The 18,359-nt window shown below is 34.3% G+C and overlaps 3 protein-coding genes across 3 annotated transcripts; 2 read left to right on the plus strand and 1 right to left on the minus strand.

Moving 5' to 3' along the window:
• The first annotated feature begins 2,162 nt into the window (after positions 1-2,162).
• LOC123684434 (60S ribosomal protein L7a-like) lies at positions 2,163-3,136 on the plus strand. The gene has a single exon (XM_045623695.1). The coding sequence runs from the start codon at positions 2,277-2,279 to the stop codon at positions 3,090-3,092; it is 816 nt and encodes a 271-aa protein (XP_045479651.1). The 5' UTR covers positions 2,163-2,276; the 3' UTR covers positions 3,093-3,136.
• Positions 3,137-4,010: 874 nt separating this feature from the next.
• Positions 4,011-11,692, plus strand: LOC123685432 (E3 ubiquitin-protein ligase UBR1). The gene is made up of 2 exons (XM_045625123.1): positions 4,011-4,428; positions 5,811-11,692. The coding sequence occupies exon 2, from the start codon at positions 5,823-5,825 to the stop codon at positions 11,133-11,135; it is 5,313 nt and encodes a 1,770-aa protein (XP_045481079.1). The 5' UTR covers positions 4,011-4,428; positions 5,811-5,822; the 3' UTR covers positions 11,136-11,692.
• Positions 11,693-16,276: 4,584 nt separating this feature from the next.
• On the minus strand, positions 16,277-18,173 carry LOC123684642 (ras-related protein Rab-33B-like). The gene is made up of 3 exons (XM_045623966.1): positions 17,669-18,173; positions 17,352-17,612; positions 16,277-16,583 (listed from the first exon to the last, which is right to left on the minus strand). The coding sequence occupies exons 1-3, from the start codon at positions 17,879-17,881 to the stop codon at positions 16,422-16,424; spliced, it is 636 nt and encodes a 211-aa protein (XP_045479922.1). The 5' UTR covers positions 17,882-18,173; the 3' UTR covers positions 16,277-16,421.
• Positions 18,174-18,359: the final 186 nt, after the last annotated feature.

The following is an 18,359-nucleotide window of genomic DNA, read 5'->3' on the forward strand; positions in this document are numbered from 1 at the left end:
CACTCACTAAATATCTCATTGTACAAAGCTGAAACTAAATTTTACAACCAAAAATTGTATGTCCAGTGGCTGTTGAATATTGGTAAATGATAAATTTTTAATCTAAGATTTACTTCTCTTGTCCACTTTATTTCCTCAAATAATTTCTCACTCATACAAAATCTTAATGAAAATGTTCCATTTTTGATTTTAATTGATACCTGAAGTGGGAAAATTGAATCAGATGAAGATCTACACAAAAACACCATTCCAATAAGGGCAACAGTTTGCAATGAAATAAATAAGATCCATTGGAAGTTTCAATAGAATAATTTCCACTTCATCCTTGTCAATTTAAAAGAAAATTACTAAATAACATGTCATCTCAATTTCCAATAGCTGGTAATCTTTTCTGATGGTCTTCTTTTGTTGTACAAAACTCCAGAAGAAAATTGTTGGATCGACTAAATATTCCAACCTCGACATTTTTATTATATTGACGCTAATCTCTTTATAAATTTTTTATTTCATGTACTGAACTATCTCATTGAGTACAAGTTTTAATGATTGAATCATATCAGTTGTTACATGCATGTATTTGATGCAATGGTATATAATAAAGCATTTAATTTGCTTCACTTGTGTGTTGTTTATTTATATCCCTTCTCAAATTGTTCAAATTGGCCAATTCTCAATAAGCAGTGCTCAGGCAAAATCTGCTATCAAAATCAAATTTTATAAGAAATTGCTGTTATTGCAACTTCGAATAGAAGTTATGGTATCATGATCTAAAATATCCAAGTCCAGTGTGGTTAACCAAAAGATAAATGTCTACAAAGTTGAAGGATTTGTTTTACATAATACCTTATAGTTCCACTGATATCAGCTAAAGCAAAATATGCTATCAAAAATTCTACAGAACACACTCACCAAATATCTCATTGTATAAAGCTGAGACTAAAACCAAAAATTGAAATCCAGTGCCTGTTAAATATTGGTAAATGATAAAATTTGAATATAATTCTAATATTTATAATTGTAAGTGCCAGAAAGTCAGTAGTTTTAGAGGCTTGCTGAAAATAATTGATAAGAACTCAGGGCAGCTTTAGAGAATTATCATAGTAGCTATAGATATTATTGAAAATGAGAATTCTAAGGTTTTTGGTCTGCATATAATTGCATTCATAAGTAGAAAAATCTAATGCAAATTCTTCTAATTACCTTTCACACCGGTTGTTATCTTGAATAATGCCAAATATTCAGAAAATATTTAAGGTGGATGAATATGGATAGCGCCATCTAAGAATCCGTTGTTGAACACATTTAGAGCATGAATGCGCCATCTATAAGAGAATAACGAAACTATATTCAGATTCTAAAATGATTCATGCAATGATTTTACAGTATTCTGTGTATCAATAATTTGTAAATAGGCACTATCTTGAAATAAGTAGGTGATTTATGCTAATTTTCATAAAAATACCATTGTTTAAACTCTTTCAACAATGGTATTAATGTATCATCTATTTTCAGTGATGATAGCCTGCTGTTCCTCTAAAATAGCGTGCAATAATCAAGCATAACTCAATTTCTCATCAACCTTTCACTCAGAATTCCGGCAGGTAGTACATATTATGAGGAATATTTTCTACAACTCATTCCTTCGTTGATTGTTAGGAACATCAATTCTCCTTCCAAGGATCTATGAAAAACCAATTGAATTCAGAATATAAACGAACGTTATCCCAATTGTAACCGCCATTTTCTTGACGACTCAAGCGACACCATCGGCGTTGGTGAATAGACTTCAGTTTCTCAAGTTTTTTAATGGCTTATCTCAACAATGTTACAATAATTAAAAAGATAATTACGTCTTTTTTGTCATAATTATTATATCTTAAACACAACATAAACACCTATGATCTCAACCAAAAAACTTCTAGTTACCTGTATTTTAGTCTTTCACCATATTTAATATAATTGAAATATAATATGAATATATTTCAATTATTTTTCATTCATGATACACTTATGTAATAGTGTAATATAAATATACAAAATATACATAATTTATCAATAAAAATTAAATATTTTATAGAGAAATTTAACCGTGTTCGACAATCGTTCACAGTTTACTGATTTTTCTTTTCATTTACTCTATGACCTGGTGACAATGACAGACGACGCTTTGAAAATTCATTTCTTTGATCTTTTTCATCTTGCAGTGCACGTGTTTGCACGTGGTGTCGTCTTATTCCATAATTTTTTAAGTGGTTCTAGTTGTTCCAACTACAAAAATGGTTCAGAAAAAAATCAAGAAGAAGGTAGGCAAAAAAGTAGCTGCAGCTCCTTTAGCTGTGAAGAAAGTAGTACCAGTGAAGGAAGTCAATCCTTTATTTGAGAAGAGGGTAAGGAATTTCGGAATTGGACAAGACATTCAACCTAAAAGGGATCTCTCGAGATTTGTGAAATGGCCCAAATATATCCGAATCCAGAGGCAGATGGCTGTTCTCCAAAAGAGGCTCAAAGTACCACCACCAATTAATCAGTTCACTCAAACTGTCGATAAGCAAACTGCTACCCAATTATTCAAGTTGTTAGAGAAGTACAGACCTGAAACTGAACTACAGAAGAAGAACCGACTGAAAGCTCGTGCTGAAGCTAAGGTTAGTAAGGGCGTCAAAAAGGAAACTTCAATTCCTGCCAAACCTAATACCCTTAAAAGTGGATCTAATACTGTTACTAAACTAGTTGAACAGAAGAAAGCCCAATTAGTCGTTATTGCCCATGATGTTGATCCAATTGAAGTTGTCCTTCATCTTCCCGCACTCTGCCGTAAAATGGGTGTTCCATACTGCATTGTTAAAGGAAAGGCAAGATTAGGTTTGTTGGTCAGACGTAAAACCTGTACCTCTGTTGCAATCACCCAAGTGGACAGTGGAGATAGAACTAATTTGTCTAAACTGTTGGAAGTTATCAAAACTAACTTCAACGACAGAGGTGATGAACTCAGAAAACAATGGGGAGGTGGATTACTTGGATGTAAATCTGCTGCTCGTGTTGCAAAACTTGAGAGGGCTAGAGCTAAGGAAATGGCCCAGAAACAAGGTTGATTTAGTTCTTGTATTCTTTTCGCATAAATAAAAAGTGAAAAACATTATGGTCCTATTTTTATTACTCCTTTCTATTTCAGTTATCCATAACTTTGTAGTCTAAACAGTGTCTTTAACTCTGGTAATGACATCATTTTTTACTTTAATGTGAAATTTATTTTTCAAACATTGCAATGATTTCTAATTAGAACTGATTTATTACTTAAGGTAAGTTCAGAATATTCTATTACTCATTTGATATTTTCGAGGAAGAAAAACGTTAATCAAACTTCAATTTTATCTAATTCAATTGTATTTTAAACAAATATCTTGCATATAAAATTCAATTTTATAATTTTTGATGCATTTTAAGAGAAATTATTTTCTCTACTCTAAGAAACTTCTTTCTCACTTGGACAAAAGACTTTTGGTCTCTTGTGAAGTTTGTGATTCATTCAGTATTCATTAGAACACTGGAAGGCGAGATTAACTCTGATAGGGGGCCACATTAGGTCACAGTGCATGGGTGCCCCCTTCATTAAATCATATTGAAAAAAATCTTATCTCATGTACCCCCAATTTGACTTTAATATGAAATAAAATCAAATGCTCGAGTTCGACTAAATATTGGGTGATAAAAAAAATATGCTCATGGTAGTTATGGAAGTTTTTTTGCTCTAATCGCCATTCTGAGAAATTAATTTATGTTTTTGCTGCAATTTTAGTTTCTAATTAATCGAAGTATGATATTGAGAAGTCCTAGGCGAGCTCGTGTTTTTGAACTAGCGATAGGTATTTTTATTGCTTTTCTATTTGTAGTTGTTATCTCGTTCTCTTTTCATTAAAAAAGATATTCTTTTCTATTTCTCATAAGTCAATTTTCGAAAACAAAACTTAGAAAAAGTGCGAAATATTCTATGAGTAAATGACATATGTCATTTTATGTGCTAACATCATTCATCTGTATTGTGACAGTAAAAGATCAGAGCTAAATATAATTAGAACGGAAAACTAATATTTCAAGTGTTATCTTCATTTGATGAATTTTGTTTGATTTAGATATTCTAAATTTCTTCAAGCTAGTGAAGTTTGTGATAGAACCTAACAAATATATGCTAACAACCCGATGACGACTCTGGCAAATGACCAGATTTTATTTAGTTAATGTGGATTGACCAAGAAGGAATTAATAGACTAGATGGTGATTTTCATTCTAAAATCTATTTTCCATTTGAATAATTAATCGTGATAAAATTGAACGCTATAACCTTGCAGTAAAGTATAAAAATATTCGCCTTTGTTTGGCAAGAGGAATAACCCAAGGATCTAAAATTTACCCAAGAGAGAAAGTCTGGAGGTAAGTGAATATTGCATTATGAAGATTTTCATTATTTTAGTAATCACCACTGTTAATATAGGTAAATTGAAATCTTTGACATCTGCCATTTGCCTTCTTTTCGAAAAAATATTGTCAAATCCCCTTACAATGCAATAATTCCCAATCTATAAACTTGAAATTGGCTATTTATCAAATCAAGTTTCTTTATTCGCATATTGTGTTCAAAACAGGAAACTATTCAATGATGGGTAAAGAATTAACAGTGGTGTAGGTAGTGATAATAACAAAGTTCATTATGATGATTGGATGCAGGATGCCTCTACCTAAGAGGTAGAGGCCTAGGTTAGGTCATATAAACAAAATATTAGTCAACAGTACTCAAGTACTTTCCTTGTGACACTATCAATTCAGTTCAATTTATTAGCAGTTGAAGATTATATTTTGCATGAATATTGTAGGCAGGTTTATAAACATTACAATTGATATTGATAACTTTTTTTTTCATGAAATTCTTTTTGAATAAAATAATGTATTTTATCAAATTCCCACAAAATCTTTTCGAATAAAATAATGTATTTTATCAAATTCCCACAATTTTAGATAGAAAAATGATATCCTGTTTTTAAAATATGATCTGCCACTACAATTTCTGTTATTTTGACAAGGTACAAGGGTACAAATTTGAGTTGATTTGATAATCATACCAGTTAATCTGCATTAGCATAATACATTTAGAAAATGAAACATGCTGAAAGTGTGTGAAAACTTTCAAATATTTTTATAAAACGTTTTTCTGTATAATGAAAGATATTAAAATGTTTCAAATAAAAAATAAGTTGCCCAGTATTTATTTAACACTCATATTCAATCCATAATTCACTAAGTTTATTAGAAAAGAGAAAGTTAATTAAAGTAGTCTTGTAATAGATAGTAATTCATAATGCATCCATCTAATAGTGGGGAAGGTATAGTATGCCTTGTATTCTGCATTCAGTAACTTGTTGGTTTTGAATGATGTTTTTGATATCTTTGTTGTCAAAATATCGTTAAACATGTAAATTTTCTGCGGATACCAATGTAGTTTTTTCACATTTAGTAATTAATTGATAATTATGGAGTATATGTTTTATTCCATCTTTACACATCTTTTTATGTTAAAGTGTTCAATGTTATTGAAAGTTTATGATTGTTAGCACTTTGGTAAATTAAAATTTGAACATTGTAGAAAATTTCTTCGAATATTTTGAATTTTTCTGTCATTTTACTTGATCTTGTTTCATTCATATTTTTTGGTCTAAAACTACAATTTCAAGTTTACATTGGAAAAACCACATACGATATTCACTCCGTAGATAATTTAGTCCAATTATTTTCTTCTAATCTTATTTTTTATTCTGCAGGAGGCTTTGGGTATGAATCCACCTTCTCATGAAGCAGCATCAGAAAATATAAATATGGATGGAAGTATAGAATTTAATATAACGACAGAATGGAAGGTCAAATTTGAGAGAGGCGATTTGGGACCTGCTGACTTCGAAGACCATTGGCGAATATGGGTCCCCCATATTTATTCACATGAATTGGACGAAGACTGTCTCAGCCGGACCTTCAATGAAGAATTAGCCAACAAGCTATTGTACAATCCCTTAATGCAGTTCATATGTAACGGAGATCCCGAAGTTGTGCTGGCTGATATTACCTCCAAAGAGAATTTATCGAATGTTTGCACGAAGGTGTTCAAAATGGGGGAGCCCACATATAGCTGTCGAGAATGTGGCACTGACAATACGTGTGTATTATGTGTCGACTGTTTTAAGTATTCAGTACATAAAGATCACAAATATAGGATGGGAACGTCGTCTGGAGGTGGTTGTTGCGATTGTGGGGACGAGGAGGCCTGGAAAACGAACCCCTTCTGTGATTTTCACAAAAAGAATCAGGGCCAAGTGAACCAGGTTATTGTTCCCGATTCTTTCAAGGAGAGGATTCGTCTGGTTTTCGAGGCGATTCTCGAGTATTCTCACAGGCTGCTGACTACAGAGCAGGTGTCCGACATCCGATTCAATTCTGCGGCCGAAGATATTTTGTTCGATATTGATATGTACTGTACCATACTTTACAATGACGAAGTACACACTTTTGAGCAGGTTATCAGTACCTTATCTAGGGTGCTGAAGTGCAACCAAAGGAGCTCCATAGCCTATGTCACAAGTATAGATCGGGAAGGTAGAGCCATCGTGAAATGTTCCGACTTCCAGAGTTGCAACGAATTACGAACCGAAATCGAGAAATATACTTCGAGACACGGCAACAAACCTTTGAAAGTGATAGTTAGCCATGCACATATCATAGCTCACCAAGTATTCGCCATGAAGTTGCTGGCTTGGCTGCAAGGTTTGATGAGTCATTCTGCAGTGTTCCGGAATATTTTCGCCGAGACCGCCCTCAAGGAAATGGACGTGAAACCTAGCATAATCAAGAGCATACTACTCCGAGACTCGTCTCTTTGGAAAAGTGCAAGAACCCACTGGCATCGCCTGTTCATCTGCGGCATGCTGCCGGAATACGAGAACAAGAAAGCCCTAGCGAAAATCTTCACGAAAAATTACGGCCACGTGATCAAGGATTTCATCAGGGACGATCACGACCACTCTTATTCCATCGCCTCGTTGTCCGTTCAATTGTTCACGACCCCTTCGATAGCACTCAACCTGATCGAAGAAGAGGACATATTTTTCCTGCTCTTGAACACTTTCGTATCGGAGTGTGTACCGAAATGTAACAAGAGCGGTAAACTCGAATTCGAAAGGAACCCGGTGTCCGTAAGCTTCAAACGTGCCCAGCATATGCTGTACGATTTGAAATACCTGCTCAGTTCGGTGCCGGAAACTTGGACAGACAATTTAAGAAGAAATTTCCTGCACGGCTTGAATTGCTTGTATAACCTACTCTCCATGATGCAGGGAATGGACGCCGTTACCAGACAGATCGGACAGCACATGGAATACGAACCGGAATGGGAATCCGCCTTCAACCTCCATATTAAACTGTCGTATTGCATAACGCTGATCTTGACCTGGTGCGGATCCGACAAGATAGTGCTGGTGAAAGCGTACAGGGCCATTCTTAGATGCCTGCATGAAAATCCTTGTTGGGATCCGAACGAACCCTTGGAAGTGAGAGAACTGGCCGATCATAGTACCTCTTGCATACATTACGACATCTCGACGAAGAAGGTGTCGATTCACCAACCTTTGACGAGATTTCTCGCCGGGCTTCACTTGTACCTCGAGAAGTACGATTTAACGTTCGACGGTTCTCAGTTCCAAGGAGTGAATAAACCGACTCCGGTCGAATTGATAGAACCGATTATTAGGACGCAAGTGTTGGTTGCTCAAGTGCACGCTGGAATGTGGAGAAGGAACGGTTACGGCTTACTGAACCAGCTATTTTTCTATCAAAATGTTAAATTTCGCACTGAGATGTATGACAGAGATATAAATGCCTTACAAATTGGAGCATCCCTAATTGAAAGTAACGAATTTTTGATCCACATCTTGAACAAGTACAATCTGGTGAATTGGGCCAGTCCGGATTTCGATAAGGACAACTTGAAATCCCCGGCAGAAGACGGCATGATGGAAACTATAAACTTAGTCGAGGAATTCCTTCATCTTCTCATAGTTATCGTCGGAGAAAGACACTTTCCCGAATTGAGCTTCATAACTCCCACGGAGAGAATCAAGAAAGAAATAATACAGCATCTGTGTATCAAACCGTTGCTTCATTCCGAACTGACAAAAAATATACCCGATGAGATTAATGATTCGACGGTTGTCGATGATATTATAAACGAGTTGGCTGAGTTCAAGAGGGGACAAGGCTCCGCCAAGGGAGTCTACGAATTGAAAAGTCAATATTACGATCAGTACAACGTTTTCTATTATCATTATAGCAAGGAGGAACTTTCCAAGTCCGAGGTCAATCAGAGAAAAAGGAGAGCAGATGCCGGACTTCTCGAATGTTGCCCTCCCCCGCAGCTTCCAAAACTCAAAGACGCGTCCGCTATGATCGTTAACTTGTTACAATGCGATGTGATGCTTCATATTTTCCAAACAGTCTTGTACAGGTGTTCAGATTTGAGAACGAGAAGTTTTTCGGAATCACAATTACACAAAGTATTGCATCTGATAGGTTACGCTTTGCAGGAGGAGCAAACCGCCTATTATCCATTCTTCAAATTCGTAGAAAATTCCATCAAATTCAAAATACTCTTCCACCTGGAAAACTTGATGACTTGTCCTAGAGTTGATGCTCACAAAGACCTGTTGAAGTGGACTATTAACAAATTCAAGGAAGTGGCCAATCAGTTCGATAAAAATTCAGTCGTGCAATGTAAAGATTCCTCGAATATCGACGATAATGAGAAGGGAAGGCGAGCTAAATTGGCGGCCGAGAGAAGGGCTAAGATAATGGCGCAGATGGCTACGCTACAGAAGAATTTCATGCAACAGAACGCCCAGCTGTTCGACGAAACCCATCACGAATCATCGATCATCAATACGTCTCACTCTGGATCGGCTATGGATATCAGCGAATCCTCAGCAGTACATCAAGTAGCCTTAGGAAACCACCAATCCGTTGGAACCTGTAGTGAAAAGAGCTACACTTGCATACTTTGTCAGGAAGAAGAAGCGGTTAGGCCAGATGGACCGGTAATGGTGCTGGCAGCTTTCGTTCAAGAATCCAAAGTACTTTGTCTCGACAGAGCCACGGAAATGGAGAGGTTCAAATTAGAGTATCTTCCATCGAATTTAGGGCCGGCGCCACACACCAACACCTGCGGGCATGCGATGCACAGCAAATGCTGGGAGCAATATTACGAGCACGTTACGAGCAGGGAACACCGAAGACCGTACAGGTTGAGACATCCGGCTAGTTTTGACGTTGACAAACAGGAATATCTGTGCCCCCTTTGCGAATGTCTGAGCAATACTGCTCTACCTATTATACCGTCAGTTAACACTTTACAGCCGAAAAGAATCCAGTCGAAATTATCATTCAAAGATTATATCGTATTCTTAGGAACACTCCTAACGAAAAAAATAGAATACTGTCACGGAGACTTCAATTGTGATAAACAATGTCCGAACGAACATTGTGATGTGTGTATGAGGTTCTCCAGGACGACAGTTCAGTTGCCTTCGGAAGGTTGCGAGGCCAAATGGGTGGGACATCCGCATCAAATTTTTTATACCATAGATCTTGAAACAGCTTTCGGTGAAAATTATGAGAGTATTTCTACCTTGTTTTCTAGTGAAGGTGCTAAATTAGATGTGAATTTACTCAAAGCAGTGGAAGCTTTTTCGCAGGTTCCATTTTCAAGAGGTACTCATATTCAACCCGATCCTTCTACAAGAATACCTATCGTAGATGGTTTAATTAATCCGTTCAACTGGAAGTCTTTAGCTTATACCATCCATTCGGTAGAAGTGGTATTGCGAGTCACTTCTAAGCCCTTGTTGGGGCAACTGTCCAGTCGGCAAAGAGACGGGATAGAAAATTTCATCAAATTATGTGCACTACTAAGTTGTTGCCCCAAGAGTACTGTTAATAAATGTTATGCTTTGGAATTCATAGAAATGTTGATGGATAGTAAAGACATAATACCGTCCTTGATGGAGTGGGATTCCTTCGGAATGATAGTTGGACTGACATTTTCTCTGCCGAGTTTAGCGTTGAAGACGACAAGTACCACAGCCGAATATCTTTCTGTACACCTTCCGACCGGTGGATCCCTAGAATCTCATACCTTACGTCTTGTGTACACCGCACATCTGATAAAACAATTCTTGACACTGAATCTAAATGAGATTACGGAATCAAGTATGGAAATTGAAGGAGAAGAAGATGCCGCATTACAGAATGTTATGAAGATAATGAATAAACCGCTAAATAATAACCTTCTTGCTATTTGGAAGAATGTTCAAGAAGCATCATTACCTTTTCTAAGGTGTTGCGTGTTATTCTACCATTATTTAACAGAAGTACCTGCCGCACCAACATTAGAAGAGATCGGTGGGGACACTTTCAGTAATATGTGTGCCTATTTGAACCTACCGGAGGCACCCAGAGATATATTTATTCCAGAAATTATGACTGTAGTGGAGAAATGGTGTAGGCATCCAGATATCCAGATGTTTTATCTGGACCCTGCAAAATTTCAGCACAAGTCAATTTCTGCAACTCAGTTAATCGAGCTTCCGGTGGATTATAGCGAATTGATTAACAGTGTGTCATCTTTTACTTGTCCTAAAAGCGACCATGAAGATGCCCGCAATCCTACTATGTGTCTTGTCTGCGGCGAAATTCTCTGTTCTCAAAGCTATTGCTGTCAAACCGATCTGAATAAGATTATGGTCGGGGCGTGCAATTACCATGCGCATATCTGTAGTGCCGACGTTGGTATTTTTTTGAGGGTGAGAGATTGTGAAATTCTCCTTCTTGCTTCGCCTCACAGGGGTTGTTTCATGCCCGCCCCCTATTTGGATAGCTACGGTGAAACCGATCAAGGATTGAAGAGAGGGAACCCGTTAAAACTTTGTCCGGAGCGCTATAAGAAGTTGCAGCTGTTGTGGTTGAATCATGGAATACTCGAAGAAATCGCAAGAACTTTAGAAGGAAATAGCTCTCATGTTGGAGCTACTCAGTGGCATCATTTATAGATGAATTAACTACATATAAAATTTTGTTTTTGAAGTGGAATTTTTTCACAATCGTTGTAGTGTAAGTCTAAGACGTATGCTCTGGATCTGGAGCACATCTTTTTGTGAGAAGAAAATTTAGTGTTCTAGCGTTCCCTTATGTTGAGGGAAAACAGCTTTTATGGTTTCAAAATCTCTATGTTATGTTTATCATATTTCCGATTTAGACATATTCATACTCGATCTTTATAGACAGAATTATCTTTATTTGTATGCTCACAGTTAACTTATTTTAGTAAGAAAATTTTTAGTCTTTGTTCATTAATGCAAGACTTTTTACTTTTGTGATTTTCAAGCTATTAAGAGAATTTTTTTCTTCAATTTATTTTGATGCTTATAGAAAGAGTATCGAATCTGAAGAATATTTTGTCCATCTCTATGAATAATATACATATATACTCTTTATTGTACTTAACAAACTATGAAATTATATTTGTTTATTCATAAAAATTATCAGTTGTACAAAAATACGAAATTCCAGTTGTATATTTTATTAGTGAATATAGTTTAAACGCCTGTTTCATAATATTTCTATTTCCCAATTTGATCATTTTTCCTTCCCTATTTTTTTTTCTTTAATTAAAATTATGAATATTGTTAGGACAGAAGATTCTCTTCAAAAGAGTTCAAAAATTAAATTCCCAAATTGGAAATGTGCAAAAGATACAATGATATACAAATTTACTTCCGAGTCCACCAAAGAAGAATCTCTTAGGATGAAAATCTCCAATTTCAAAATACATTACTGACCGTTCTAAACAACTATAATTTGATTTCTACAATTCATTGCAAATAGGTAAATACATTTGCCTATAAAAAGCTCAATTTCGAGAAAATTTGCCTATAAATCATCTCTCCGCATTTTTCTTAACTAATTTTTCCCGCGGCCAAATACGTATAGAATCCTGTGTTGTAGTACCCTTACCAAACCCTAGTTTGAACTACTCTTTCAAGATGGCGCCATCGACTCTAATTAAAAATTCAAATGGTATATCGGGTGTCCCAAGGTGAGTGGCCTATTAGATTATTATGGAAACTATTGATGGTAAAGATTTCAAATTTTGTGGATAGATATTTGGCCATGTAAGGTACATTTTTAAAATAATTTCACATTTCCAGTGTTGCCGGATGTACGACAATTTGGCAACAACTTTGTTATTTTAAATGGGTCATCCGGTATTTCTATTTTTTTTATGATACTCCATAAAATATTAAATCTATTCACTCTTACTTTTCCATCCCTATCTTTAACGGTTTTTGAGTTATTAATTATTTTTCGAAATTTTAGATCAAATTAGCGTATTACGAAAATGACTCTAGTTCGCTCAATATTTGAGATTTAAGTCAGAAATTTTGCAAGTCGTTAGATATTGATCTGATTTGTGTCACTGCTTTTGAATTATGGTTGTCAATAATACAGGACGGACCAAAAAAAATCATCATTTGCCAAGTTACAAAATTGTTAAAAAGTCTATTTTTTCAAATTAGACACCTAGTATATTTTTCAATTTCTGAAATCAGTACAACACACTCTACAATTTTTTTATTCACGTCCCTATACCTATCTCAACTGGATTCCGAGTTATATGCGTTGTATGTGTATATCTTTCTTGAGCCATTATTTATAGAAAAACCTCGGAATAAAACACCTGTTAGGCAATAATTGTTTATTTTGACATTTATGGATTGAACTGATACATTGATATATCGATCTATGAACGACATAGAGAAAATAACAATACAAAAAAAAATTAACGCTTATTGAATCAATGTGAAATCTAATAAACGCATATAACTCGGAATCCAGTTGAGATAGGTATAGGGACGTGAATAAAAAAATTGTAGAGTGTGTTGTACTGATTCCAAGAATTGGAAAATATACTAGGTGTCTAATTTGAAAAAATAGACTTTTTAACAATTTTGTAACTTGGCAAATGATGATTTTTTTGGTCCGTCCTGTATTATTGACAACCATAATTCAAAAGCAGTGACACAAATCAGATCAATATCTAACGACTTGCAAAATTTCTGACTTAAATCTCAAATATTGAGCGAACTAGAGTCATTTTCGTAATACGCTAATTTGATCTAAAATTTCGAAAAATAATTAATAACTCAAAAACCGTTAAAGATAGGGATGGAAAAGTAAGAGTGAATAGATTTAATATTTTATGGAGTATCATAAAAAAAATAGAAATACCGGATGACCCATTTAAAATAACAAAGTTGTTGCCAAATTGTCGTACATCCGGCAACACTGGAAATGTGAAATTATTTTAAAAATGTACCTTACATGGCCAAATATCTATCCACAAAATTTGAAATCTTTACCATCAATAGTTTCCATAATAATCTAATAGGCCACTCACCTTGGGACACCCGATATTTAGGAAAATTTTACTAAGAGAGTACGACCAGATCTGCTTCAAAATTTGATATTATGGGTAAATCTCGATTCTTAATACCGATTTGCAATCAAATAATTCCTAGGAGAACTGTGAATCGATAAATCCAGCGTTTTGTGCGATTTTTGAAAAAAAATTGGTAGTAGAGGACCTTCAAAATAATATGATATCTTAGAGAATTTTTTATTCTGAATACTAACCTACCATCGGTTTTTTAATAACATGCCTCAAAGCTGAGATATTGCGAATTTTGTAGAAAAGTAGTGCTTTAAATGTGTAGACAAATTTTTCTGATCGAAATGGATGCCTAATTCGGAATCTACATCCTCGAAACCTTTCAAATACACCATAAAAAGTTCAAAATTTATCGGTCGATTTTTTCGAAAAAACCAAGACTATAACCTTATGTAAATTTGGAAAAAAAAAAATTTCGATCGAAATGGCTCGAAAATTTGATAAAAGAAGCATTTGACCACAGCGAACATAAATCTGCAATCAGTTTGCTTCTAAAAGGAATTGAATTATATATTGAATAGGAAAATTTTTCGAATAGCGAGAGAGAGAAACTAAATTTATTGATCATGTAAATCAAATGGCTATCGACCGCAGTCTTCCAGCCAATTTTTCGAATATTTTTTCGCAAAAATAAATTTTTTTATTCAGATCGACTTCAAAATTTGATATTATGAAGAATTTTGTATGCTGAATTCCTATTCGCAATCAGTTCCTCCCTAGAATACCCCAAAATTGAGTTATTTCGAGTTTTGTAAGAGAATTTAAAGTGGGTTTGGTCTGCCCTCTGGTGGCATAAATCTGAAACTTGTGAATGGGAAAAAAGATGCCCCCAACAGTTGTATGAAAACTGTGCTTTTATGGTGTAGAAAAATTTTTCTGGTAAGAATGGATGCCTAATTCGGATTCTACGACCCCGAAACCCTCTAAAACTATCAGAAAATGTTTGAATTCGATCGGTCGATTTTTTCGGAAAAACCAAGACTATAACCTTGGATATTTTTTCGCCAAAAAAAGTTTTTGGTTCAGATCGACTCTAAAATTTGATATTTCGGAGAATTTTTTCTGCTGAATCCGTTTTTGAAATCAGTTCCTCTCTAGGAGTCACCAAAATTGAGTTATTCCGAATTTTGTGGGAAAATTTGAAGGGAGTATGGTCTGCCCTCTGGTGGCATAAATATGAGGCTTGTAAAATGAGTATGTCTGCCCCACAACTGAGACTTTCCAGTTGTGTAAAACCTGTGCTTTTAAGGTGTAGAAAAAATTTCCTGTTAAGAATCAATGACAAATTTGGAATCTACGACCTCGAAACCCTCTAAAACTATCATAATATTACCTTGGATAGTTTTTCGCCAAAAAAGATTTTGATTCAGATCAACTTCAAAATTTGATATCAAGAAGAATTTTTCACGCTGAATTTCCATTTGTAATCAGTTCATCCATAGAATTCCCCAAAACTGAGTTAATTGGAGTTTTGTGGGAGGGATTTTTTCAAGGGGGTTTAGTCTTCTCTCTGATGGCCAAAATTTGTGGATTGTAAACTGGGCAAGCATAGATTTACATGTCCCAAAATTGCGACATTCCTTTGAATAAATTTCAACAATTTTTTTTTGATGAATTATGGTTTATGAATGTTGTCGGATCATCTTCAAAATTTGAGATCTTGAAGAATTTTCCATGCTGAACACTAACCCGCAATCAGTTTTTTTAACATAGTTCAAAACTGAAATATTCCCAATTTCACAAGAAAATTATGATTTAATTATGTAGAAACACTTCTCTGTTAAGAATCGATACCTACTTCGGCATCTACGATCTGAAAACCCCTCAAATAACGCGGAAAACATGTTTCTGGCCTAATAAAGAACTAGTAACAATCGAATTATGTCTGTTTTTCCTAAAAAAAAATCAAAAATTTGAATAAGTGAGCTATTTGGCTATACCTAGGCCATCTACCCCCATTTTACTGAACTAATTATACCCGCGGCCAAATACGTATAGATTCCTGTGATACATTCCCCCTCACCAATAACGGGTTCGAGCTACTCTTCCTAGATGACACCAGTGAGTTCTAGAAGAAAATGCAATTTGAAAAATTCCACTCAGAGAGTATATGATATATTAAAAATATCATAAATATAAATATATTACATCATAAAATGTTTGATTGGTCGATTTTTTGGGAAAAACCAATTTTTTGATTCATAAGCCTTCAAAGCTGAATTCTTTCGAGTTTTTTGAGAGATATTTTCTTCAAAAAAATGTTGGTGTTTGGATAATCTCTAAAATTTGATATCTTTAAGAATTTTCCATGATGACTAACCTAAGATCTAAACCAAAAATTAGTTTTTATTTTACATAATAAAGCATTATTTTTTATTGAAGAAAGATTTATACCAATCAATCACATAGATGAAATTATTAAAATTTTTCAAAAGATGCTTTCAATTCTTTTATCTCCTGGATTATACAATATGAATTTTTTGACTTCTGTTAAGGGGGCAGTTTGGCTATCGACGGATCTGTGGGTGTATAATTTTGAATTTAAGTGTTGATATTTTGCAACTCATATACAAATATCAATAATTATACCGCAATAGGAGAAACTTCAATTCAATATAATATTAGGTACAACAGATGAAATATAACTCACTCTTAATGAGAATAAGAAGATATTAAAGAAGATAAGGTATTCAATTTTGTATTATCATCAAAAAACAGGCTATTTATTGACAAATAATATTGATCTTGTAACCCACACTAGTTATTATTGATAGATTTATAGACAAAAGTACAATTCCATTACAAATAATGCTTCATTCCTCTTGCATCAGCAGCAACCTGTTGAATTTGAAGATGTCGTATTTGTACCTATCCCGTCCATTTTAGGAGCAAAAAATGGTTTCTGATTCTTCAATTTGTGAGCTAACGTGAGGAAAATTGATTCAACATTGTCATACTGTGAGTCTAAGCGTGCTGAAGTCTCAAATAACTAGAAAATAAATCAATAGTAAATAATCGCCAATAACTAAAAATAATAGTCTTTATTGGATATCGACGGCCACAATGCTGTAGCTTGTAACTCACATTTTCAGGGATTTCAGATTTTATGTTTAGCGCTTGTAAAATAGGTGTCTACATTAATTAATGTTTATATTTTTTATTATTGTTAGAATTTATTTAGTCTTGAGTACAAATTTTGCTAAGTTCGGGCAATATTTGCTTTCTCTATAGGTTTTTTTTGAGTTTATGAATAATTTAGGTTTTGTAGTCACGAGGAACCGGCTTGTAGCCGTCGATATGTATTTTTTGAAATGAATTGAGCAAAAATGTTTTCATTTATTCATTTTTCAATTATTTGTCTTTTACTACTAAACAATTTTCATTAGTTAAAATTTAAAATTTCCATTTCATTCTTTCAAAATTAATTAAATTCATTTTAAAATATGATAAGTAACTTGAATGATATAACAGTATGCAATACTATACAAATTCCAAACTGAGAAATATTTCGACAAACAATTGCTGATGTTGATTTCATGATAAAACTAAGAAAAATCATTTGGAAACGTTGCTGGTAAACATTTAATGACATCACGGCAATGCAAATATGGATAGTTGTTTTTTGTTAGATGCTTGCTTAAGGATAGCATATATAGTATTATATTTTATGTTGGTCAATTTGCAGACCCTATGCATTGATATTCCACAGATTTTTTTCTATACCTGTCAATCTACAACCTATTGAAATAAAACTTACAGGCATATTATGGTGATCGGCAAAAGTTTGGGCATCTTGTGTGCTTATTATGGCAGCATTATCACATTTATTTCCCACAAGAATTCTAGGCAAATCTTGTGGGCAATGCAAATCAACTTCAATAATCCATTTTTTAAGGGCATCAAAAGATTCTGAATTAGTAACATCATAAACAAAAACTACAGCGTTTGCATTTCTGTAGTAATGTCGGACCATTGTTTTTCTGAATCTTTCTTGCCCTGCAGTGTCCCATAACTGAAGCTAAAAATAGTTGAATTTGCAGAACCGTCATTTCCACATATCAACAATACACAAACCGTTATTTTCTCATCATCAATCCATAATATTTTAGTTCGAAAGTCAACTCCTATTGTTGCTTCAGGGGAAACCAAAAATTTTCCTTCGCAGAATCTATAAGTTAAAGAAGTTTTTCCTACATTAGAATCACCTACAACAATTACTTTGAATATCCTGTCTTGATTATGGGTCTGTTTGATTATTTTGTTTTCATTTTGCGCAACGTTTTCCATATTATTAAAATAGTATTTGGAAGCAGAACATAAACTTGGCCAAAATTATATATTCATTCCCTTCTCCATTTCTACTTTCAAAGTCTTGCCATCCTTGTGTAATTAGGAGTACTAAAGAGTAATATTGTCTTGCAAAATTATATGGGATTAAAACCTTTGAACATGGTTGCAATACGAAACAACAAAGTGAGTTGTTCAACCTTTGACAATAATAAACAATTAAAATACTATTCTGCAGTAGTTCGGATCACTCTGTGCAAGGCAGAACTGTCATCACATCACAACAAGAAAATGTTTGTGTTTTGACAATTGAATTTTAGGTTATTACACTTTTACACATTCACAGAGTAACCTTTTTGTTAATTTTTCTCTATGTATTTTGTGAAGACAGGGCCGTCTTGAGCACATTATGAACAACATTCAGTTTTTCATATTAGCGTTTCTAATCAGGATTTTAATGATGAACTATTTTTCTATG

This window comes from Harmonia axyridis, chromosome 7 (assembly GCF_914767665.1).
Source record: "Harmonia axyridis chromosome 7, icHarAxyr1.1, whole genome shotgun sequence".
Lineage (NCBI taxonomy): Eukaryota > Metazoa > Arthropoda > Insecta > Coleoptera > Coccinellidae > Harmonia > Harmonia axyridis.